Source organism: Perca flavescens, chromosome 9, assembly GCF_004354835.1.
Source record: "Perca flavescens isolate YP-PL-M2 chromosome 9, PFLA_1.0, whole genome shotgun sequence".
In the NCBI taxonomy this organism is placed as follows: Eukaryota; Metazoa; Chordata; class Actinopteri; order Perciformes; family Percidae; genus Perca; species Perca flavescens.
Genome location: NC_041339.1, coordinates 16,272,724 through 16,298,970, shown reverse-complemented (window position 1 = coordinate 16,298,970; position 26,247 = coordinate 16,272,724). Strand labels below are relative to the sequence as shown.

Sequence of the window (26,247 nt, the reverse complement as noted above, 5' to 3'; positions counted from 1 at the left end):
AACAAAGGATGCATCTTCAGCTTTATAAATAGCCAATTTGTAATGTACACATGTCACGAAATTCTGCCCAATTACTGTAATTAATCAGTATTACAAATAATAAGAATGCACATAGAGAGCAAACATGGGGGGGATCTGTCTTTATTTATTGCTATCTGTCTTTAGGAGGCTGCTGTAGATTTGATCTATTTGACTGTATTTTTCCTCCAACATTTGGCCATGAACATCCAACCTAAATGATCTGTCCACTGGGAAAAAAAAGAAGTCTTGTTACGTTTTTTTTATTTTTTTTATTTATCTTTAAAAAGCAAGAAAATATACTCTTTTCTTTCACAAATAATAAATATACAATTTTCTTTATGAACAAAATGCACAATTTACAAAAGAGTGGCAACTGAGTGCTCCACCTCCTACACAGTACTGTTTGACTGTAAGCATTCAACTCATTTATCACAGAGTTATAACTGGTATTAGTATGTCCTACTCTCATTATTAATGTCTTTTTCGTCTATACAGTATTACAGTTTTCATTAGAAAGTTCCACCTCGCAAACTCTTCAGAATTACAGCTCTTCATTGTGCTAAGTTTGTTATTCTACCATAATACTTTCAGAGTTTTGAACACAGTTCATTCGTTGCTTGTGTCATGTCTGAGATCTCTTCCACACATTTTGAGACTTGACAAGTTTTGATAAGACTTGGGCAGGCTGGAGCTGAACCCTCCCTGTAGTTGGAGGCCGACAGCAGGCTCGGCCATTGTTCCTCCATCTCTTTTCTGCATGTGCTGATGGTCAGTCCTTGTTTATCAGGTACATTCCACTGCTCTGGTATGGAGGCAGTAGTGTCTGTAGTGTTTGTCTGTGAGATAATGCTGTCTTGTGGTCAGGAGGTCAACAGCATGTGTGATAGAAGCCAGGCTAAAATACAAGCCAGTGTGAGTGTGCTGTGGACCGAGGCTGGCTGCGCTGAGCTTGGGTTGGGCGGAGTGGAGGAAGCTGGGCTGGGATGTTGCTTTGTGGCGGAGATCTCCATCCGTCTGTGCTGCTCTTGATGGGTCAGCGGAGGCTCCACTGTCACATAGCCATTTATTATCCTCACATTAGGTGGTGGAGTAGTGCTGCAGGAAAGAGGACACAAGATATCAGGGTTTAGCTTGCAACTAGAAAAAAAACTTTATCTTTAACTGATTCCAGCTTCTTAAATGTAATATACTTTTAAACTTGCTAGTTGACCTTATGATCTGAATTATACAAGAGTTGCCAGATATACAATATGTTTACCACCGTTACCACTTTATGGGTTAGTGCTCTAACGTATCTAATCAATTTTGAAGCACCAAAGTTTGTCTTTCATCAAATATCTATATTCAAATCTTCATGAATATCACTCCAGCAGCTACTTCCAAAAACTTGGCAACACCTTCAGGTACTTTATAGAGCTGAATATCTTTCAAAGAGCTAAAAATCACTGTAGTAATCAGATCAGGTATCTCACCTATCCCCAATGCGAACCCACAGGTCACTGAAGAGGCGGGGCCTCCCGTGGCCGCGGTGAACTTTGCGAGGCCTCTTGTGCCGTCCAAATTCCTCCAGCTGGCTCAGGCTGTCGGGGAGCAGAATGTGAGGCAGCTCCTCGTCTCCGAGGCCGGGCATGTTCTCTGGGTCGTCCAGCTCCAGCTCCATGTCTGTTGGACTGGTCAGCCAGCTGTCGGGAGATATCGTGCTGGTGTCGGTGCCCTCTTCGCTGGGCCGTGCTGCAGGCTCTTTAGCTGGTTTGCTCCTGGAGCAGGAAAAAAAACAACATAAAGGGAGGATATAGATAAGTTTAGCCCATTCTGGGTTTTTTGACCATATGAATAATCGGTGTATTCAAAGTTTGACTTATAGATGGAAAATAAGCATTTTTGCGTCTGAGCTGAGCTGAACTATAAGACTGTTTCTCTTTTTGAATGTTATTGTTTGTGGTTTCTCACCACTTGATTGCTTTCCACTTATATTTCTTGACTTCAGTCAAGGACATGAACACCACAGAGGGCGCCTTGCCCTTTAAATGCTGCCCAATTGGCAGAAATACCCAGCAGGCAACATAAGAGGAAGTTGTAACTCGTGTGGCCATACTGTTGCGTCAAAACTGACATCTGTCCAAAGCGGACCACCCAGAATCGCCGGCCTCTCATAGAAAATCTTTTGCCCCGCTCCTCTTTCTTCCACCCATTACTCATACTTTCTCCTCTCTTGTTCTTTTTCCTGTCAATGTGGCTCGCATGTGCCTTTGTGTTTTAAGGTAGGACATCAAAACGAACCAACTGTACACCTCATCTATTGGCGTAACCAAGGGCGTAATTGTGGGTTCAACACGGGGGGTTGAGATATGAAATTTTGAGCAAAAATTGATATTTTGAGCGTCAAACACTTAATTATCTGCATTCTGGTAAATCTTTCTGTAACAATTGGTGCCTTTTCTGCATCAATTTATGGTTGTGATGTCTTTATTTATAGAAAGGGAATTATAATATAATAATATAATAGGTTTTTGGGGTGGGTTGCACTGGCCACGTTAGATTATTTGGGGAGGGTCGTAACCTGCCCCATCCCCCCTGTAAATTACGCCTATGGGAGTTACACTGAAACAAGCAGTGAAAAGTCAAAAATTCAGAATTTCCTATGCTCGTGTCGAACTTTGATTTACTAGATTACGATATTTGATATGCTACTAAATGTAATATGGTGGATCGTAGGATGGATTTTAGTCATGATTTCCTCGGTTCTCTAAAAATTTGTTTGGTCCCTCCGGTCATCATAAATTCACTGGTCTGCACTTCTACTTTTACAGACATGAACCCCCCCCTCTTTTGGTCAGGGTGATGATAGCTCCAGGCCTGCGGTCAAGCTACTGTGGAGCCAAACCCACCTCCAGTTTGCTCTGTCTGTCAGTCATATAATTGCTCTTAAAGACCTTTAGCAAATCGGTCCGAAACACTCCAGGTCTAACAGCTTTCATAAACACCTCTCATCCAGCCATCTTGTGGTGTTTTTCCTCGCCTGTCATGTTACCTTGTATCAGGCAGCTAAAAGTGTCTGTGCGCACAAGTGCAAGTGTGTGGTTGTGTGTGTGTGTGTGTGTGTGTGTGTTTGTGTGTGCAGCGAATGCGAGTGTTTTGTGACCACAGTAAGTCAGTCCACTTGTCAGCTTTAAAAACCAGAACCACTGGCTAAAGCCCACAACTCTGCAAACAGGGCGGAGGGAGATGGGGAAGTTGGGTCTTACAGCTGTAGTTTGCAGGGAGAAGTTCGTAAAATCCCCGGCTGAATGGATAGCTGGGGATGTGGGATGTGTTTACTGTTTTTTTTTTTTTAAAGGGATGCCCCTCGTTTCCAATTCCGCCCTTATTCAGGTGGCTTTTGTTACTATTTTATGGGCTCGTGGAACAACTCGCTAGGTGAGAGGGAAGCTGCTCTGTGCCAAAAGAGTGTGCACACGCACGCACGCACACACGCACGCACACAGACACACACAGACACAGTGAGATATTAGGAGGAATTGTAGAGTTTTTTTTGTGAAGAATTGCTGCAGGACGCCAAGCATCTGTGGGAGTTTACACTAAGTGTGTGTTCAGCCCTGCTCCTTGGCACTGTGCATCCCTCCACTCACCCTGCGTACACACACGTAAGTGTGTGTTTGTGTTGACCCGACCGTGGTGCCAGTGGCTGCTGAGAACAGTCCGAACCACCACTGGCAGCTCGCCTTTGGCAGGCAGGGGAGAGAGGGGGGGTGGAGGTGAGCGACTTGATGAGGTATTAAAGGATTCCTGCATAGCTTTGCTTTATTTGTTACAGAGCACAATTTGGACTGTGTCTGCGTTGCACTTCAATAAATAAGGTTAAATAGCTCTAGACTCTAGAGAGAATAAGACAGATGTGGGCCGACGGAGTTGATGGATGTGCACATGTATCTGCACGCCTGCCAAAAACTATTAAGCTCTGTTTCACAGTCCATATTACCATAACATTAATGGTGTGATGCGAGCACAAAATCACCCCCTCTTTTTTTTCCATTCATCATCGTGTCAGGATCTCAAGGTTTGAAGTGTAACCTGTGATTGATTACTGCGCAAAAATAAAAGTAATACATCTGTTCTATTATCATGTTGTCAGATGCAGTGTTGTCAAACAATCGTTGTGATTTTGTAGACCAAGCAAACATCAGCTTTTGCTGTATTTCTTTGTAAGCACGGCACTTTAGTCAAACAATCTGTTATCTCTGCTTACTCCCTCTGTAGTCTATATCCTTGACGTTCCACTTCCGGGATTGCTTCGGTGCCGCAGGAAATTCCGCCGGATGCATGCGTTTTATGTCCGTTTCCTTCCGCTTTCTTTGTGTTGAAATTTTAAACTCCGGTGGATTTATGAGGACTATGGTTAACTGCTCCTCAGATCCCCTGCATGGTAAATTGAGATGGCTAGCTAGACTATCTGTCAAATCAGCGTTTTCTCTCGCATGATTATTTTACAGCGGCTCCGTAAGGCGCTTAGCGCCGCCCATGACGATTGTGATTGGTTTAAAGAAATGCCAATAAACCAGAGCACATTTTTCTCCCATCCCGGCATGCTGTGCGGACTAACCAGACCCTCCTCCGCTCCGCAGCGTGTTGATGGTCTGGCAAAGTGAGACTACTCACTCTGTGACCGGCTCTTGGTGATCAGGGGGCACGTGGACGATCTCGTAGCCTTCCTGTCTCAGGATGTCCAGTACACTGTGGTTCCCCAGGAAGTGACCTAATCGTAGACAAAAGGCCAAAAGTCATGACAGATCAAAGAGCAGTAGGGCAATGTTCAAGCAAGTTCTTTTTTTTTTGCTGAGCACTCATTTTGTCTGTATGACACCTGGACGGGGTTTTAATAGAGAAACATTTTGATGCTAATAACAGCAACTTAAGTATTTATATATATATATATATATATATATATATATATATATATATATATATATATATATATATATATATATATATAAAAACATTGGACCCCAGGATCAACACTAGTTTGTAGACCTCCCACACCAAAGATGATATTTTTACAGTAGGGATGCCTGACCCCATATTGTCGGCACTCATCCTAACTGCCCCCTCTGCCCCTCTTTCCTTCACCTTGTGTATAATTCCTTCAGACATCAAACATGAGGGCCCCAGCCCCACGCTGATAAAAGCTTCTTTTTATTTCTCCCATCAGCCGATAATCCTGCGTCACTCAACCCAGCAATAAGCTTTATGTAGCCTGACATCACCCCCCGTTACACACACACACACACAAACAGAAGAATTCATATTTGTGCGCTTGCAAAAATGTGCACACCCGCAGGAATTCACACACTCACACACCTCAGCTCTCTCCTGCAGCTTATTAACAACACGTTGACATTATTCGAGCCTCTAACGCGTTTTTTTTTTTTTTTTTGTCAGGGCCTTCTGCTCCCACTCAGCTCCTCACCCCCTGCCAATTTTATCATCATAATGTTCCTGATCATTCCTGAGAGTCAAAGAAAGAGGCACGCGGTGTTACACTTTCTTGGCAGCCAAGTTCAAAGGCAGCCCCGGCATAGGCTGCGGAGTGAGAGGAGGCTTCTAACAACAGAGTGTCGGTGAGTTCAGAGGGGATTACACAGAGGGGAGAGTGTGAGTTTTTGTCTGGGTGAAGGTGGGTGTATGTATTTGTGTGTGTGTGTGTGTGTGTGTGTGTGTGTGTGTGTGTGTGTGTGTGTGTGTGTGTGTGTGTGTGTGTGTGTGTGTGTTCTTGTTTTGCTATACTTTTGCAGACTAAATATCCTCACAATTGCAGAAGTGAGGATTCTTATCCTTGTTTTTGTAAGAACTTTTCTGGGTTAGGATAAATTAGATCTTTTCAAATTCAATAGAAAAACCCACCAAATGAAGACATGTACAGTATTTCCATAAAACTTGGTACACACATGTCCCCCCTCATGATGAATTGTAATAATGTGATCCCTTAACCTTTTCTCTAGTGCCACCATCAGGCCAAAATTTCAATTTGTCCAATACTTTGGGGTTTGTTTTGACCTAATGCCTGCAATAACACTCCTATCAGCCTTAGCTGTACACTGTATTTAGTGCTAATTAGAAAATGTTAGCGTGCTAAAACGCATGATGGTAAACATATCGGATTAATATCAGCATGTTAGCATTGCCATTGTGAGTGCATCGCTGTGTCTAAGTGCAGCCTCACAGAGCTGCTAACACGTCTGCTCTTAGTCTATCACATAATATCACATTTTAAAAGATAATAATATAAGAGAAAAATCCTGCTAAAATGTATACACTCCAAAAAGCCCCACTACACAAATTCCCTAGCAATTCTTTTCTTCTCCTCTCTTACATTCTTCTCTTTTTTTCTTTTATCCCTTTCTCCTCACAAGACGCTGGGGCCAAAGTCAGCTCAGTCAGGGACCGCATGCTGACAGATTCAGACACCCTCATATCTGTGTCAAGCAGCTATTTCATTAATTTCTGCAGGCCGGGGGCAGAGAAGAACACCCCCTGTGTGTTCAGCCGGGTGTGAGGTCAAGCTGACTTTATTTCCTCTGCTCTACTGTCATCCATAATAGAGGTCGATCGATAGTGGATTTTACCGATACCGATAGCTAGGTTGGGCCGTATTTGCCGATAACCGATTAATCGACCGATAGTATTTAGAATTGATACTGGATAAAAACAAACATGACACTCCAAGTAAAACAGTGCTGAACTTTATTATAAAAATAAAAAAAACTGTATTGAACCATGAAAACATGCTAAATGAAATAAATATAAATATTGAAGTCAATAAAAGACATTCATTCAAACTGAAACAAAAAGTAATAAATAACAAATAAACACAGTTAAACTGTTGGTTTAGAACGGTAACAGACGATCTCTGACCTGGAGGGATCTATCTTTCCCACTATACTCGTTCTCGCTTGGATGCCCATATAAGGCGTAATGTGTGACGGACCTGCCTTCCCATTGGTTGAAAACATAAACAAAGGCATCATCAAAAACTATCGGTATGGATTTTTGCCGATTACAATAGTTCCACCAATCAACTATCGGTGCCGATTAATCGGCAAAACCGATTAATCGGTCTACCTCTAATCCATAACACACTCAGACCGAGCGGTGTGTTTGTTTGTTTGTATGATGAAATTGTAGTTTTTCTTTGCAGCCCGGCACACGACCACATGTTTTTCATTTATAAGACACACCTGCTGTAAATCTGACATTCTTAAGGCGTCCAATCTGCTGAGTATCCCCTTCAGTATACCCAATACCCCATTTGTTGTTCACGTGATCCTGTAAACATGCACCCACTCCTTAAACAACCTACTGTGTTCACAAACAAACAGGCCAGCAATGCAAACACTTTAGTCTGCAACACAGGGCTAAAAAAAAAAGACACAAATAAACGAAACAAACAGCTACAAACATACACGTATGCCTCTCACACACAACACACACAGGCAAAGGGTAAAAAACACTACTTCTCAAATGTTGCTAACTTGATGTTTGAACCTAAATTGAGGGATTCCCCCATGAGTTGGCACAATTTGTCAAACAAACAAAAATGTTTATCTGAGTTCCTAAAAATTTTGACTTTTGGAAAAAAACGTTTATTCACAAGCTTTTCATCTGACAACAGTGGCATGTGTATTGCTTGTTTCTGTGTGTTTTTGTGGTTCATCCCTGTGTGTGGGTGAGTGACTGGTAGAGATAATAGCTCTTTCCATACAGATGACTGTGTGTGTGTGTGTGTGTGTGTGTGTGTGTGTGTGTGTGTGTGTGTGTGTGTATGTGCGTGCCTGTGTGCGCAGGCTAGTATATTTGTTTTTGGACTATCCAGACAGTAAACAGTGTGGTGCCTCTGAAGCAGAGAGAAGGCCCAACAAACAGCTCCATTAGCCAAGACGTAATGAGAGGTCAGCTGAGTCCTAATCGCTCCCCTGCTGCATGGTGCGCTCGTAGGCTGACTGCAGTGGTAGTACACTGCAAAACATGCTTGTGCTGTGTGTGTGTGAAAGTTACTTATAGTATACAAATATTTGTCTCTCGATTTGATATTTTCTGGTGTGAACATCACAGGTCTAAGAAACGTTTCAAAATCCTCCACAGGAAGTGATCTAATTACTTCTTCCTTTTATCTAAACCGAGTAAAAGAGGAACAATGAACGTCCTCATGAAGAGAGCAAAATATAATGTACAGAAAGCTATGTCCAAATGCCATACTCCCTACATATTATATTTAGCACCTGCTATATACTGTATTTTTCTGTTTACTACAGCAAACATTAATGACTTTGGAAGGCCAATTACATTTAACAAGGAGGCAAACTATTTTTCTAAAGACGTGATACTTTTTCCGCCCTAGTGCTGGATCACTATTGTTTTGATGTTTTGCAGCTGTGAGCAGTTCCTCTATTTCCATGATTAGTGTTTTTAGGGTTATGTTTAGGCACTCACTCAGAGCTTTTGGTTAAGGTTAGGGAAAGATTGCGGTCTTGGTTAAATACTGAAAAAGGACCTTGAAGCACGAGGCACGACATGTTTACTTGCTTCTTAATGTTTAATCGAAACCACAATCGTTTCCTAACCTTAATCAAAGAGATGTTGATAGCCTAAACCTAACCACACACTGGACTCAAGATGCTCCGAAGTGTATTGTCCCGCTGACAGCAGTTCAGTGGGACAATACATCAACAGCACACTCAAAATTCAAGCGTCTTCAAGTACTGACTTTTTTTGAGGAACTATTTTCCAGTGTGAACTACATACTCAAAGCTTACTTACTATTAATATGGAATTGGGACATAGGGACACAGCTTCCGTCTTTATCATCATGTATGCACAGTGTTTAATATTCAGAGTGTTCTGTGGTTTAGTTTAAGACCGAAGCAATGTAACTTGTGGTAATGTGGCTTCAAACCACTTCAAACCACTTTCACATGTCACCCAACCCTCTGGTCTTTCTTACAGCTCTGCTGTCATCACTATAATAAAGCAGATATGCCTTAAATCTGTTTCTTTGCTAAAAAACAAAACAAAAAAAAAAAGATTCAGTTTTAAGTAGGAAACTTTTTGCAGTGTGTACACTACCTTACAGGGTGTTTCCCCTCCTGCGGCTCCTGAGAGCAGAGTTAATGACCCAGTTACTCCTCTGTTTAATAACCTCTTCATCCTGATTTCCACTTACAGTAGCGACTTAATGTACTCTACTTCTCTCCCTGTCTGTCGGTGTGTCTCCAGGCCTATCTCTTTATCTGTCTGGCTTTCCAGACTTAATCATGTCTTTTTAAAGCATCTGTGCACGTTGCGTTGTCACCGTGGCTCTGTCTTCCATCCTCTATATGTTTGACTTTCTGTCTGTCAGTTTTTCCTCCAATGCCAGTTTGGGTATGAAGGCATCAGTTTGTTGCAAACGGAGTTGTTCCAGCATGTCTCTGTGGTTGCCACTCGGGATCGACTCCAGCCATGTCGGCACCTCTGGGGCCTGCCCTCCTTCTATCTCTCTAGCTCTCTTTTCCCTCTCCCCATCACAGGCTCAGTCTCACCATGAATCCCTTTATGTCTATTTCTACATTCCTCTGGACAACCTCTGAAGTGCAAAGACAAGCTGATAGTAGTGCAGGAGGAGAATGGAAACAGAGAGCCAGTTGAGGATTAAAGAGCGGTCCAAAAAATGAAGAAAACTCACAGGAAGAGAATTATGTTATTTTTCAGTTTTGCACAAACAAATGTGTTTGCAATTACACTGTGTAAACAATGGATCAACTGATACGCGCTTGTGGTTTTAAAACATCCCACATGGCTTGCAAGCAGACCGCCTCGTTTGAAAACTGCAATCAGAGCACAAACAGTAAGAAAATGAAGAGAGAAAACATGATAGAGGAGAGTAGAAATGGGCAGTTTAGTAGCGGATAAAAGAGGAAGGACACAGACAGGCTAGATGGATATGGAGAATGGCTTGAAGGAGTGAATAGAGGTGGAGAAAGAGGATAGATGGAGAGTGTGATCAGAGGGCGAGGAGGGTTGCACTGACGTACGTACATTCTCCACCCAGCCAGAATGCATGCTGGGTGCTGTTGCTACATTATGGCTCAAATAAACACAAGCTGTTGCCTTCCAGCCATTTGAACAACAGATGGATGAGCGATGAGAAGATGAGGGAAAAGAGAGAATACATTTAAGAGAGAACTGAGAGGAAAAATTAAATCTACGTTATAGTTGACAAGCATGTGTTCCTCTTTAGATTTTTTTGGAAACGTGTTCCAGTGTGAGTGTGTGCACACAGGCAGAGACGATGGGGAAAATTCCTCTCTTCTCCATTTGTTTGTGTGTGAAGGTGTCTACTGGGTGACAAATTAAAGGAAAAATGTCAGGTGTTGGACCACCAAGTCAAGTCAATTTTATTGTCAATTCTGCAATAAGTGCCAGACATACAGAGCAATTGAAAATACGTTTCTCTCCGACCCACGGTGCAATAAGTATAATATAAAAAAAAGATAAGAAAAATATTCAAGTAAGATAAAGAAAGATTAGTTAAATATACATACAACCTTTACTGGAGTAATGATGAACACCATTCTTTCATAAAATCCTCCCTCATTTGGTGTTTTGATGTTGCTGGTGGTGGAGTTCGCTGCCTACCACGTCAGTCTAAAATCTCCCGTAGTTGTTTAATTGAACCTTTTCTAAACCCTGCCCCCAAACAGCGACCGTCCAATCATAGCTTAGCCACCGTACGTCGCCTATCTGCAAGCCTGCTTTGGAATTCTCCACATGTTGAACCGTATGCATGGGGCTCAAATACTCAGTATATCAACAGTTTGAAGGCTGGTGTTGTTTTCATTGCCTTTCCAAAACACAAGAGCAAAAGTATGTGGTCAATAACTTTGGGGTTACAGGTTGTTAAACAAATATCTGTCCAGGACTAAAATATCCACCCTGTGGCGTAGGCCAATTATCAGACAATAGGTCCCTGGGCATGCATGTATAAAAGCACTGAAAAGAATCTACTGCGTGGCCATGCAGTTGTAGGCCCATGTTATATGATGGAGGGGCCCCATTCAGACAGATCAGGGGTGGATGTTTAGGCTATTCCTTCTGTTTTTTATTAAGACTTTAGGGGTTCTGTTATTGACATGAAAGCCCTTTGACTACGTGACAGAAAATGCAAAGTTAATGACAGCGACATCAGGCAGAGGCTCTGGCTTAGGGGTCCCCTGAGCCCTTGGGCCCCTGGGCCTGGTAGGCCAGTTTGGTGATCTACCCATACCCTGTGGGAGCCCAAATGCTACTATATGAGGATTTAAAGTAACAATAACAGCTCTGTCCTTCCTTTTACTTGGTTTGGAGTTTATACTCCAGCAACTCCAGCCAAACCTGCGTCACACGGACACATGGTCTTTTAGCATTATATCATGATTCACGTGCATATTTAAAACCCTTTTACAAGGTTCTCGTTGTAAATCAAGGGTAGAGATCTGGTGATTGCAAGGCTGCATCATTTTCATATTCATCAAAATCAATTAAGTCACTCCTCATGCCTTGTTGGAAGCATCTACATTTGTTAGGATTCAATTAATTTATTAAGGCTCATGTTGTCCTCGGGTCAAATTTGAACCGTTTTCAAAGTATTTTTATAACAGAAAATATGGGATGTCGAAATAAGCGCTAAAAATGTAAAAGAAAACTAAAAACAATCGACAAATGTTAGGAAAAGCAACAAAAACAATGAAAAAACTGTCAAAAACACTGAAAGAAGACCTACAAACTTTAGAAAAAGCACCAAAAACGTCAAAAAGTGCCCAAAACATTGAAAAAGTCACAAAAAAGTTGGGAAAAAGCCATTAAAATGTTGAAAAAAATTGATCAAAGCGTTGAAAAAAACCCACATTTTTTGAAACTTAAACAACAAAGGTTTTTTTTATGGTGGACGGGAAGACAAAACAAGGGTTAATTTCTGCCCTGTTAATGTGCTAAGTGTGAATTGTCTACTTGTAACAGTGGTGGGTGCACAAGTGTAATTGTGTACCTGTATTTTGGTAAATGTCTCTCTCTGACTTATCCTGCAGAGCACTACCACTTTTTCCTTTAACAACATATGAGTAATGCAACAAAGATTTTAATAGGCTCACATCCCCGCGCCTTGCTGTGCATTTCCATTTCCAGTTTTACAGTACTGGGATCCCTCTGTAAATCACACAGCAGCCTTTGGATTAACAGAGTGGAGCCGGAGAAGCAACTACGGTACCCACGGTACTTCAGAAATACTTGAACCATTGCCTTGAAAACAGAGCAGCGCTTTCACTTGATGTGTAAATCTGACCAGGCAGGATGGTAAATTCCACCTCTCAGCTCGGCTCTGGGTTTATAGGAGGGAAATCTGGAGTCTTCCCTCTCAACCTCCAACATCTCTCACTTATTCCTCATCTCCATAATGACTTCACTTCCAACGCATGTGGCACGAGATCTGTCTGCCTCCCTGCACCATACGGATGTGTCACCAGTGGCGGCTGTTGACGGGGCTGTTCACGTCCAACTTCTGGTCGCAGTTCTGGTCAAATACGGAGATCAAGAGAGTTGGAGGGGGATCAGATCCCGAGGCCGACTGCTGCATGCGGTTGACCCGACACCGTTTCATGTCAGAAAGGCTGGAGGCCGGGCTCAGTGGTTCAGTGTTAGAAGCTTTAAAGTGATTCCCCACATTTAAATATTTAGACTGTGCGAGCTTGCCGCTGCAGTCTGCAAAGCTCTAATGGTGGGGAGAGAGAAAGTGGAGAAAGTGAATGGGTTGAGGGAAGAACAGAAAGGTGCAGAGAGGGAAAGAGAGGAAGTGGAGGAGGAATACAAAGGACTGGAGAGGAAGGGAGCTGAGCTGAGTGAAGCTAAGAAAATTAATTGAAAATTGCCCCCATTGTTTGTTTTTGTTCCTGTCAGCTGCTTTAACATTTCTTCCTGCTCGGGGCAAGAGGAGTATAGAGAGCAGCTGGTCAATAGTGGAGAAGGAGACACACACACACACACACACACACACACACACACACTTGGTATTCTAACTGAGCTCTGTCTCATGGCAGTCTTTATCTTTTTCATCTCATTCTTGCACCGTCAGTTCATTTCCTCTCCTCCACCCTTTAGTTAAAGTTGCAGTTAAGAAGGAGGCTCATTGAGTTTTCATGTGAAGTAGAAAATAATTGCAGACTTCCTTTAAATATAAAATACAAATGCTTACATGTGTGTCATCTTGTTTATGTCTTTTAAAGGAGCCCATATTTGTGTGTGCATGTGCCGGTGACGTGGCATGTGTGTGTTGCTGGCATACATTACACAGACATGCTGCCCAGCGGGCATGAGCTCAGAGATAAAAGTAAGCGTGTAGGCATGCGGTTGTGTATGTAGCTTGCTGGTGTATACACGTGAGTGTGTGTTTTTGAGTGTGCGTCTGTGCTGGCAGAAACCAATGTTTCCCATCAGTTGTTTCTTAGGACCAGAGGCCGGCTGGTTTTCATTCTTACCATTTAATCAAGGTCTGATTTACACCTGGGCCACCAGGTGAATGCATTTAACTGACAAGTAGGAAAACCAGCAGTACACTAGATCCCAAGAAGGGAACCTTTGTATTGTTGTATTCTTTGGTCTGCATGGTTTTTGCTGTGTGCATATAGGGGCAGTGTTGAAGATCAAAGCGTACAAGATTGAAGCATCCATGTGTTTATGAAATGTAGCATTAAGCTTATTGGCTCTAACAAGGCTATGAAATGTTCTTTCAGTTGCTAAATGAAGTGTGTAATCTTTGAACAAGCTAATGAGCTGTGTTGATTTCATTAGAGGTAGGAATTCAACCAGTGTAGCTAAGAGTTACCATAAGATGTACTCACGCAAACTTGCAGTTACATTCCTGAACATTTACAAAAGGACATAGCCTAACATGGGTAGGCTACAACAATAGAGCTAATTCTTTTGTTACAGTAGTTACAAGGTATGTGTTCTTACAGCTCAAGTCAACTGCTTATACGGAGCAGAAACAAATTGGATTTATATTTTTCTAAAAACATTACAAATAGTGATAATAGTAGTACCTGTGAAAAAAAATCAGATCTCTCTACCACACACATTCATCATAGAGAGAAAATCTCATGGATCCAGCAAAAGCATAAAGGAAGAGGGTAAAATTATTTGTATTAAATACTAGTAAATGGCCCTTTAATTTGTAACAAATTATATAAAAAAAACCCACCTATTTTAGCTTTATCTATTTGTTAAATGTGTAAAAACAGCACAATGTGTTTGTGTGATTCAGATGGGATGAACATACTGTACTGTACTTGCATTAGGCATTCGATAGATAGCAAAGTGAATGTGTTTATTTGCAAGACATTTTTATTAAACTATATTGTTAGGCCTCAATTCTTTTTCCAATTCAATTTCAAACACAATGAAACATACCGTTTTGTCATTTCAAGATAGTGGACTGGCTAATATTCTTTTAAAAGGTATACAACAAATAATTAAAAGTATGTGCAAAATTTGAAAAGATGGTTTAAAATGTACACTGTTGTATGCACTAAACATTCTGTAGGAGTAGGCATAGTGATAGTGCAAAGCAGTGCATAACTTTTTAAGAGGCAAGAAGACACTCTTATTATATATAATAATTAAATATTATTAGTAGGACTAGGACTAGTGATGGGCATGAGTACTCAAGTAGGCCTACTTGATTTGGACGTCAGTATTCATTCATACATATTGAGACATTGGTTTTATTTTTTCGCTTTGTATCTGTCAATGTCTTACTACGATGTGCTACTATGACAAGTGGCTAATTCCAGCCGCCAAGGTAATATGTACGGCAACGATATAACCTTACAACAATGCATAACATGCTCATGAAGTTATTTTTAGTATGATTGTTTTGACCACGGATAACTGCACTGGGCTACACTGTATAATTCGCCACATACTGTAACGTTAGCTACATACTGTAACGTTAGCTACAGTATGTTAGCTGTATGTGTAGTAGACTCATTTAATGGTAAATTAGCAAGTTAATGTTACATTAGCTAACAATACTTGTGGCTATTTCATTAGAATGAAATGACATAACATGAATAAACATAACATGAATGGAACTTTAATACATTTACTCATCCATGAACATTATTTCACATCAGATAAATTTTCATCGGCAATGGTGGTTGTTTAACAATGAGGAGAACAATTCCAATGATCCCACACAACTTCAAGGCGTCATCAAAATCTAATTTCAGACCCTATTACGTTAATAATAATAATAATTTAATGCGAGTATGGAAATTACTTAAAATGCCCATTCCAAATTTGGACTACACACTATGTAGTGACACACACACACTGTTACCCTGCAGCAAACAATTTAAAAATACATTTAAATGTGTGATAAGTCCAAACTGTCAGTAGGAAAGCACTAATTATATATCTCTATCTCTCCCTCCCTATCTGTCTTCTCCCCTGAGCAGAAGACAACACATGACGCACACATGGCATCTCCGTCACTTAATAAAATGTTCCTGCATCATGCCAGGGAGAAGACAGGGAGAAGATACAGAGCTAGACAGCAGTGAGGGGTGGCGTCAGTTTAATAAAGACAAGACAGCAGCAGAATGACAGAAAGGAGGGGCCAGAAAGATAGCATCTTAAACTGGCAGGCCATACAGAGAGACATATAGAAAGATGGAATTAGAGCTAAAGACAAAGTGGAGAGCAGGCAGCAGACATATGAGAAAAAGGGCTGAGAAAAGTAGATATGCACTAAGAGAGGAAGAGCCACGGAGACAAAGTGACATGCACACCAAGCAGGCTCTCTCCCTCAGTCATCACTTCAACACCACAACACCACAAGCAACTGCAAAACATATGGGCTCGCTCTCCTGCACAATGGGCTATTATGGGCCTGTGCAGCAGAACATGCGCACAAAAAAAGAAAGCTCAGACTTCAAAACAAACAATGCTACATGTGTATTTTGTGACAGTAACTACTCTTTTTGGCGATAAATATCTCTGCAGATCATATGACTTTGTGTCGCAAACATACAGAGACGTGTGTGTGTGTGTGTGTGTGTGTGTGTGTGTGTGTGTGTGTGTGAAGTGGTGTCTAGGCAGCGTCAGGAAATTCCATGGGATGTTTTCAATAAAGCCAGGCAGCGGCAGCCAGAGAACTGGCAAATGAAAACCTGCTGAAGCACACCACAGAGCTCCAACAACACACTGTCTATACCCTCCGTGCGCTCCTTCACTCGTCAGCACAAATGATAACTCCGTGTGTATGAAAATGACAGTGTATGTTTGCTGTTTGCGTGTGATTGAGAGAGAGAGAGGGCGAACAAGAATGCATATTTTGCTGAGTGAATGATGGAAAATCACATTGAGGCTTGTATCTGTTTACAATAGCAACAGAACAAGTGTCCAATGTGTGTACGATGTGTCTGTGAGCATGCTTTCCATCATCTGGTGCTGTAATTCTGGGAAACAGTGATGCATTCACTTGGCCTCACGAAGGCCGCTAACATCATCATGCTACGGTGGGTGCCTATGCTTGGTCCCCATTACATAACACTGATAGTGAACAGCAGTGACCACAGTGGTGTAAAGGAAAAGGATAACAGACTGTGTGGAGACAGTGAGTTTGACATTTCCTTCCCATTTCCAGTCTTTACGTCAAGCTAGCTTACTGGGTGCTAGTTCTAGCTTCATATTTAACAGACAGCTATGAAAGTGATGTCAATCTTCACATCTAATTCTCAGCAATACAGTGAATTTGCTTATTTAGCAAGATGTCAACAAGCTGACAGACACACAGCCTTAATATTATCACCTCATAAAGTTCTAATGGCTAATGTGTCAGCAAATAGTTGCCTTACATGTCCAGCAGATACAGAGAAATTCAGTTTGACGTCATGTTTCTGGTAACCCAACAAATGTCAATGGACGTCTAATACTCTGGTTTGGCTTCTACTAGGTAACGTCTGACAAAAATGACTTTAGCGACTAACTTTATTCACTAGCTTATCGCTAACTTTTCCTTTTTATCACTGAAAGAACTGACGCTGCTGCTTAAAAAAAAAAAGACATAAGAGTAGTGAGACTGAACCATGTAGGCTATTATATTTTTTAGGACTCAAAACAATACACCAAATTAACAAGCTACTGTAAATGAAGCTAAATAGCTGCCTAGAGCTGTGGGATTAAATGATAAGGTTCATGACTGCAAGCAACTTCTTTACATTACATGTAGTCATTTAATACGATGGTAATAAAAAATACTGACTAGTCGAGTTTTACTGATGAATTGTAGGCTTACGGTAATGTCACTGCACTAGAATTCGACTATTCCAAATATATTAGGCTATATGACTGTAACATGTGAGACCGGGAGACTCAAATTGATTGAGTTGCACAACAGCGGGCTCCAGTGAGAGAGTAATACTGCTCAGTCAGTCCTGCCTGGGGTAATTCAATTATGCCTGCTGAAGTTCTTTCATGTCTGTAATTCATACTAATAACCTGTTAGTATAAGTGAAGAAAATAAAGAATGTCTCTTACAACATGTGTGTGGTTGCAGATGTGTGCAGGATGGAGGAAAAATAGGGAAAAAATTAGAAACTGCTTTACAAAAGCATACATTTTACATGTACAGTAAAAGTACTTATGCTACAGGAAGGTGTAGGTGTACAGTGAGAGGAAACGGGCAGGCTGGGAAGTAAGGTGCTGAGCTGAGCAGAGATGGATTTCCTGCCTGAACCACTTTACACACACGTCAAATAGTTTCATTACAGAAAAAACTCCTGGTTCGGCCTACGACATTGGTAACTCTAGAGGGCCCTGACCTGAGCGTTGCCCCGGCTCTTTCCCGACAGTCCTGTTTTCCTTCTGCGTTCTGGATGGCTGGAAGTGAGGGGTCCAAGGGACAGGCAGCTAGAGGGGCCATTAATATTTATCTGTTTTATGGTAGAAATGCAACCTGATAAACACAAAAACAGCCAGTTGACTCAGACATAAATATACATAATTATAGTAACAGAGAGATCACTGGCGTGTCGGACAAACAGCACCAGGATCATCACAAGTTATGACCATTCCATTTTATAATCCACAACAATAAGCCATGTGCTATGAGGTACATAGTATTGCTGCCTGCAGTTCACACGTTAATGTGCTTTTTGAGATGTGACCATAAAGATTGAATTTTATGTGATCTTATTATTGAACGTCCCACATTTGGCCTGAAAATGGCTGTTCTCCATCTCCCCAGGCTGTATTTATTTAAAAATATGTCTGGACAATCTTAACCCTTACACCTCCTATCCTCTTTACTTCTCTTCACTCTAAATATGCATTGTGGTTAGATTGTAATCAGAGTTTAAGCAGACCTTCTTTCACAAAGCAAGCCTGACCACTTCAACTACTTCTCTAAAATGTTGAAAAGCGCAGTCAGATTTCTGGGAGTCTGAGCCGGCACTTAATATGTCCTGGCATCATTGGATGATAAAATTTCATGGCTGGTTACGGCCAATGGGAAACTGGGACCAACAGGGACAGTTACAGGACCGTAAAGACATGAGTCAGCGTCCTGAAGGCAGAAGTAAGAGATGAGAGAAAGGAAGCTTTGTGATTAAAGCATGGGAGAGACTTCATTAAAGCTGATTTATGAAGCCTTTTGCCTTTTGTTACATCTGCATCTAGACACATGTTGAGGGCCTAGTTTGTCCACTTATGTCTAATCAGCAGAGTGCATCTCTCCTTTTTGCATGCATTTACAGGAAGATAGAAACTACTAGACGGAGACATGATAAGTGTGGCAGACAGATGTTCAGCTGGATTCACTATAAGAGTAGGGCTACATTTGTGCTAGTAAATTAAAGAAAGATAAAGAAATGTGGTGGAAAAGATTTAGTTTAATAACATGTATTCTAGATCTGCAATTAATTAGTGACAAGTTTTAACTGTGTGGTCATAAAATTTGAACTTTACGTGGCATTGGCAAAAGCGTACAACATCACACAGTGAGTGGCTTACAGTCTTCTATTTTTTTCAGTTGTTAGTTTCTTATTTAGAAGTACATTTAATGACTTCCACTGCCACACTTTTACAAACCTCTCTAACCTCTGGTTATCATTTGATCAGGAATTCTTGTTGTATTACTATTTCTTTTTTTATTTAGCTTCATAATTCTCCTTGAATGAACCTAGAGGGCAGCCCCAGTTACTAGTTGTGTAATTAGCCTGTCGTTGTAAATCAGACACTAATTACAGGCAGATTGTGAACATGCAAAAGAAAATGAACATTTCTCTGCTCTCAGTGTACGTAAATCTTGCCCTCATTGACTCTGTCTTCCTGAGGCCTTTACTGAGACTTCTGTGTATGTGTGTGTGTGTGTGTGTGGATGTGCTAGTTTGTGCACACTATGAAGCATACATGTGCACAAGTACTGAATGGATGTTTAAGTATGAATCCAAGTACGTGTGTTAGTGCGTGTGTGTGTGTGTGTGTGTAACTGTAATGGTTCTTATCACTTCACACTAGCTGTCAGTTCTCTCGCACACAACGCTGCAGCCTGTAGGTGACCCCCACACACATGTTTACCTCTAGTCTATCCAGGCCAGGTTGGACACACTGGTAAACTAATGCATAGCTGCAATAATCGCAGGCAATCTGGAAAACATGAGGTTGCATTACATACAGATTTTAATAGTAAATTGCGGCTGGCTTATGAGGCAAAACAGGTGACCGATGTACATGTAAAAGGTCAGTTTTATACAGGTTTTTAACACTGTTGCATACCATCACATCACTCAATCAATCTCTTCCAAGTTGAAATGCTCGCAAGGAACTGTTTGTAATTGGCTTAATGTAAGCTGACAATGTCTGAGACATACAGAGGCACATATTCATCCACAGAAGATTTCTTGGCTGAACACCTTCCTTTTTTCTCAGCACTGCCCTTGTAAACAGATGTATATATTCACATCCAGGAACTGCCCAGTAAAACATCAACTGTTAGCAAGGGATTTAGACACAAGTCATTTAATCATGTAATTCCCACTCACAAGTCCAATTTAATGTTTACTTGCTGCTAACTTGTTTAAACTGAGCTCTCACACACCAGCACAGTGCTGCTTCAAAGTTTTAACTCTGGCCTACAGATCACACAGATGTTATCCTGCAATATAACACAATATAACAAATAACGAAACACCTCCTTGATCTTAAAAAGAATACTCTGTATTTTCAGTATGCTTTTTCGAAAGCTATCTTCCAGCTTTTGCCTTAGAAAAATGTTCTCATACCCTCTCATATCCCTGTGCATGTATTAAACAATACACCATTCTAACAACTTGTAATAGTAAACATGTTCTTTGTTTGTTGTTGTTTCTTGCTACTCTCCACTCCAATTCCTTAGTGCTTATTTTAGCCTAAGGAGTTGGACTGGGTTAGTTGACTTTCTGAGGTTCAAGTGACTTTTATTGTTTCATAAACACAGTGTGTAACAGGAGAGGGACGTATCATCAGCCCTTATTTCTTCATCCATGCACACTTCAGAGAAACACTTATTTAAGTACAGTGTTCAGTACACGCACACACACACGCGCACGCACACACACACACACACACACACACACACACACACACACACACACACACAGCAGCTGGATGTGTGCAGCAGCAGCCTTGTCCAAACAGCACAAAGAGCAGAGGGAGCAAAACATGCCCAGAGGAAGGACCAAGGCATTCAGCATTAATCATACACTGTGGCACACACACACGCACACACACACACACACACACACACACACACACACACACACACACACACACACACACACACACCCTAGAGGCAGTACCACCCGTTTTCACATGCACAGGCACACAGTCATACTGTAAACAGACACCCACCCACCACCTGCTTTTGTGGGCAAACACATTTACATGTACTGTATACACACACAGAGACACACGCACTTCCCTCAGGATACACTACACCATTCAGGAAACATTAGCAGCATTAGCCAGGAATGCTAATTGAAACAAACAGCTCATGGTTTCTTCATTTCTGAGGTGGGAGCTGGCTGTAATTGAGACTTCTGTGTGTGTGTGTGTGTGTGTGTGTGTGTGTGTGTGTGTGTGTGTGTGTGTGTGTGTGTGTGTGTGTGTGTACTTGTATAGACACCCAGTTTTTCATGCCAGAGATCTGGGAACCATTGTATACTATTATTGTGCTGCTTTTTCTCCAGCTTTGCTTTCAAACACAAAAGAGAGCAAATTGTTCACCATAAACACACATTAGTGCTGACAGAATCAGTGTTCCAGACCAAAGCAAACCTGATCTCTCTTCACAATTAAATGAAAACACACACACACACTCAGCTCCAATCAGGATGCATTTGGAAAGACCTCATTTAAGGCAAAATAGAGATTCAGGTTGGAGTTGCTGCCATGACGGATTCTTATAGTTTGGCCTGCTGTTCAGAGAAACATCACATAACCAGCGGAGCAATGCTCATTCATTGTAGCCTTTTGAAGTGGCCTAAACTTTTATCTCACTCTAAACACAACCCCATGCAGTATCTGAGGCTCCCTTACCTGCACCGAAAGCAAAAAAGTATGTCTGGTTGGGATTTCTCTGCAGCAAGGCAGACACACGGCGAGCCATTCGCTCGTTGCGTTTGTAAATGAGCTCCTGGCGGAAGTAGCTGTCGATCTGCAGGGCGGTCATGCGGTCATGAGCTGGCAGGGAGCTGTTGATGAAGTGAGGCAGCTGAGAGAAAAAGAAAGTTTGAATTTAAAAAAACAGTTGATGAAAATCCACAGCAGAATAAAAAGTTCATGAATCATTTAAAGCGTACATCAAACACAAAAAGAAAGACCTGGTGTTAAAAGAAATTGAGAAGGATAGAAAATGAGATGGAAAGAAAGAAGAGGACGGTGTTGGTGACAACCTGGCAAGTGTGTTTTACCCTGTGAGACCTGGCAACCGGGAGTGTTTGTGACGTGACAGCCTGACAAAAAATGACCAATGCAGTGCTCTGCTGTACAGGCTGTTTTTTTTTTTTATATGAGAATCAAGGAGAGAAATGGAGGGGAGAAAAGTGTCAACACCATGAGTGTGTATGCACTTGCAGGCATTTCTGTATGTGACATGTGTACACTAATATGTAAGTGTGTGCGTGTGTGTGTGTGTGCGTGCGTGTGTGTGTGTGTGTATGCGTGTGCAAGTGCAAGTGCAGTGTATCCACCAGTGTGAGCGTGTGAATGTGTGTTTAATTGCTGTGTGATTTATTAGGAGCCAGGCAGGCAGAGACAGACCACGCTGGCTCTGCTCCACACTTGGCTGCATCAGTGGATTCAACAGGCTCTTAATCTGTGAAGATGAGCAGGGGTCGGTGGTGGGGTAGCAGGGGTCTTCGCTGTCCAACTCACTGACACACCTCAACACACACAGTTTGTCTTTAGGTCTTTCACTTCCTGTCAGGGTATCATTGTACCTGTATTTGACTTTTTTGGCTCTTTCTGTTGATATATATACACGCAATAAAATATTAAATATTAGAGATACAGTAGGTAAAATCCCAATACGCCAGAGTATGTTGCATTTGGTCTGTTCCCTTCTTCCTGGCATTCTTTTTGCTGCCTTTACTTCACTGAGGATTTTGCTGTTGTGGTGCCGCAAATTCTTTTTTTAAGTTTTAAATTAGAAAATTGTAGCCCATCAGCCTTTTTTGACAGGTTCTGAGGATGGCAACGATATCTAAAGAGCCGCTGAAAATCAACATATGGCATACACAGGTTTGGGATCTGTAAAAGCTCAATATTATGCACAAAGAGTTTCAGAGTGTAGCTCTGGCCTCTGAGCAGTCCTCCCCCTGTCAATACAGTATTTCTGTGGGCTCTCTGTTTCTGTCCTGACTTTTTGTCCTTCACTGGTTTCTCTTGTACGAACCAGGAGCACACCTGAGGCTACCCAGCCTTCAGTCTATCTTCTCAAGTTGGAAAGAATCCAACGACGGAGGGATTTAAGAAAGAAGGACTTGGGGTTTTGTGTTACTGTATGTTTTTGAGTCTCCATTGTGACTCTGAGCGCACATATGCACATGTTTTTCATCTGGAGTTGTATTTGAGTGTGACAAGAACACACACATGCATACAAAGAGGCGCTCTCTGAAACTGAGTTACAAGTTGACACAACAGTAGAACAGCTGGGAATGGTGCATAAATCAATGTGTGGTACATGAGGGGATTAATTATACCACATGTAAACAAGGTGCTGCTCTCCAGCATCCATCCAGAATCTGTATCTGACACATTTTCTCTCACCGCCTCAACTGCCCCTCCTACAGTACGTTATGTTTCACATAATGGTTGAAAGGTTGTAATTCACACCGGCATATTTATTTATTTCATTTGTGTTGTAGTCTCGCTTTGCCAGACCATCCTCCACACGCTGCGGAGGAGGGTCTGGCTAGTCCACACAGCGTTCCCGGGATGGGAGAAAAACTGTGGAAGTGGAACGTCATGGACTATTTGTGATGTGCATTACATTTTACACATCAAAGTCTGTTTAGAGGTCTTGGTGAGTACTAAGTGAAAGATAGTTGTGTAAAGCATTTTGAGGCTCCAGAGGGAACTGTATGTGAAGTCTGCTAAATTGCCTCAAGTGATGTCACTTGAGTCAGCATTGGGGCGGGTGACTATAAGTTTGAGGATTACATTGCATAACAAGTCCGAATCTCTGACCGCACCGTCGTCAGTCGCGTGGCATTGTGGGTAATGTAGGATTTAGGTTGTGGCATAAAAGAAGAATGTGTGGAATAAAAAAAATGTCATCTCTGGTTCTGCTGCATCAATGTTGTTACTTCTAAAATTGTCCATCGTAAGTCCGACAATGTTATAAAAGTGCAATGCTAAATCATGGAGTAATCTTTTGCACACATTCACATCAAGTATGTGTGTGCAGGCAGTTAATACCAGTGTGTAAGAAGGGGACATTTTTACAGGGAAAATAGGACAAACCCACGTCTACTTTCTCAAGCTGCCACAGAATTTTACTACCTGTATTTTTGCTTTAAATTTATCACAGATCTCCAAGTTCTGTGGAATGTTTAGACATTTTCTATTTTTAGGATTACGGTAGCTTCCGCAATTCACAAAGATAAAATGTATGCCGATTCCTTTTGAATTTAATGATCACAATGATTAACTGTGGCAGGTAACAGAATGATGAGGATTATCTGCCACAGTTAGGTTTTACTCACACTTGGCATGTCGTTGGTTGTTAATTTCAAGGCCTGATCAAATCCAAATGGTTTGTGTGACATAAGCCACATTACTCACTTATCTCTACATGTAGTTACTCAGTGAGGAAAGAAAGCCAGAAAGAAAGATATCTGTAGCCTGAAGCCTTTTATTGTCTGTGCTTTTTTCAGGGCAAATGACCCAGGTTCATCTGGATTGACAGAGGTTCATGATTCATAAATCAAATAAAGCAGAGTTGGATGAATAAGAGAGAGTTTGAGATGGAGTGCTTCAACATTGCTCTGATGATGAGGGAGAATATATTCACTATACGCTATAGCATGAGTGATTCATGACGAGAGAAAGAAAAAGTGTTAGGTCGGAGAGGGGTCAAGGTGGGAGTGTAGCGGTAAATGCAGATAACTTATCACAGGAAAGGCCATTAGCTGCTCTGTATCACAACCTGCACAGGGAATTTGGAGTGACAGGGAGATAATTCCTCGCTTTCTCACTACTGGTATCACTCACTTGCTCAGTCCGTCTGTACTGCCAGAAATGTACTCTCTTCTATTCTTCTTTTAGAATTTGTCTCTTTGAAGTCCTTTTTTTATAATCTGTTCTCTTTCCTTTCCATTTCCTTTCCCTTATTTACCTTTCCGTTCTTGTCCTTTCATTTCCCCTTTCCCTTCCTTTCTTTTCTTTTCTTTCAACTTTCATCTTGTTTCTACTGTACATCTACAGCAATTTCCATGTGAACTATTCAGTGGCAACATTTTGCAGTTAGCAATTCTTTGAAGTTGCTTCTTTCCTACTTGTCTTTGTGTTTTTGTTATATAAACCTTCTACCTTTTACCTTATTTGTTTTATGGCCCTGTTCTTTCTTATCTGTCTCTCGTTGTTTATCTTTGACGTTATGTCTGCGATAGATCTGGGACCAGTTCAGTATTGAAAAGCATTACCCTGTCCTGCATCACTCTGCTGTGCTTTGCTCTGAGGCCCATCATCGGTCTCTTTCTAATATGATGAAGATTGAATTAGGAGAGCATCAGGGGTGTCTGAGGCCTCTGGATTAGGCCCGATCTATCAAAAAAACACCTGCTCTTTGACTGCCTTGGAAGTTCACACACACACACACACACACACACCTGCTATAGATCACCAGACTACAGAAGCAGGCACTACAGTCAGGCGTCTGATTGCTCTAGCATGTGCTGGGGAATGTTAATACATGTTATTATGACATAAGGAGTAGCGGCGAACTGGTATGATTTAAAGCACTCATGCAGGAGACGACTGTAGCCGCGACTGTCGGTGAAACTGTGGCTAACAAGCTCTTCATGACCCCCAGATAGAAATAGATGGATAGACACAGACAGTGAGGGAGAGAAAAAAAGGGAGATGGATGTGTCTTTTTTCAAGGCTTAACAGGAGAGGCATGGTGAGATGCGTCTATAGGTGTGCGTACTTTCTCTTACTTTGTGTGTCTCTCGTTTAAATGATGTGGAATCTCTGCAGTTGAGCGCTGACTTGAGGTTACATGGTGTGTTAGGTTTAATGAGACTTGAGGATCAGTGAGGGAGGTTGACACAGCATAATTGACTTATGCAGAGGGCTTTTGAGTAAATCTGCATTCGAGGGTGGAGACGGAGCGAGAGCTACTGCATGCACTACCGATGTATGTGTGTGTGCTATATTTTGAATGGCCTTTTGACAGCTAGCAGAGCTGGGTGTGAAGACCAACGAGGAGGCCTTCGCTGAAGGAGCCGAGGCTATGTTAGGAAACACAAAGTCAGAGGAGGTCAGATGGCGTATTTACGGCTGAGAGCTATTAAAGTGCCAGACTGTCAAGTAACTTGAGGCTGAGAGGGATTAAGATGGCAATGTGCAGTTTTGCAGAATCGATGTGCAAGCCTAAACATTTGAGGTGACGATAGCTTA

The 26,247-nt window shown here is 41.7% G+C and overlaps 1 protein-coding gene across 1 annotated transcript in view; it reads right to left on the bottom strand.

Moving 5' to 3' along the window:
• Positions 1-329: 329 nt before the first annotated feature.
• Positions 330-26,247, bottom strand: part of trabd2b (TraB domain containing 2B) — a 68,226-nt gene continuing 42,308 nt past the window's right edge. The window contains exons 4-7 of the mRNA XM_028586816.1: positions 21,661-21,835; positions 4,678-4,774; positions 1,494-1,778; positions 330-1,116 (exon numbers count right to left, since the gene is read on the bottom strand). Of these exons, the coding sequence (XP_028442617.1) occupies positions 882-1,116; positions 1,494-1,778; positions 4,678-4,774; positions 21,661-21,835 (792 nt within the window). The 3' untranslated portion in view covers positions 330-881. The remainder of the gene's footprint in view (positions 1,117-1,493; positions 1,779-4,677; positions 4,775-21,660; positions 21,836-26,247) is intronic.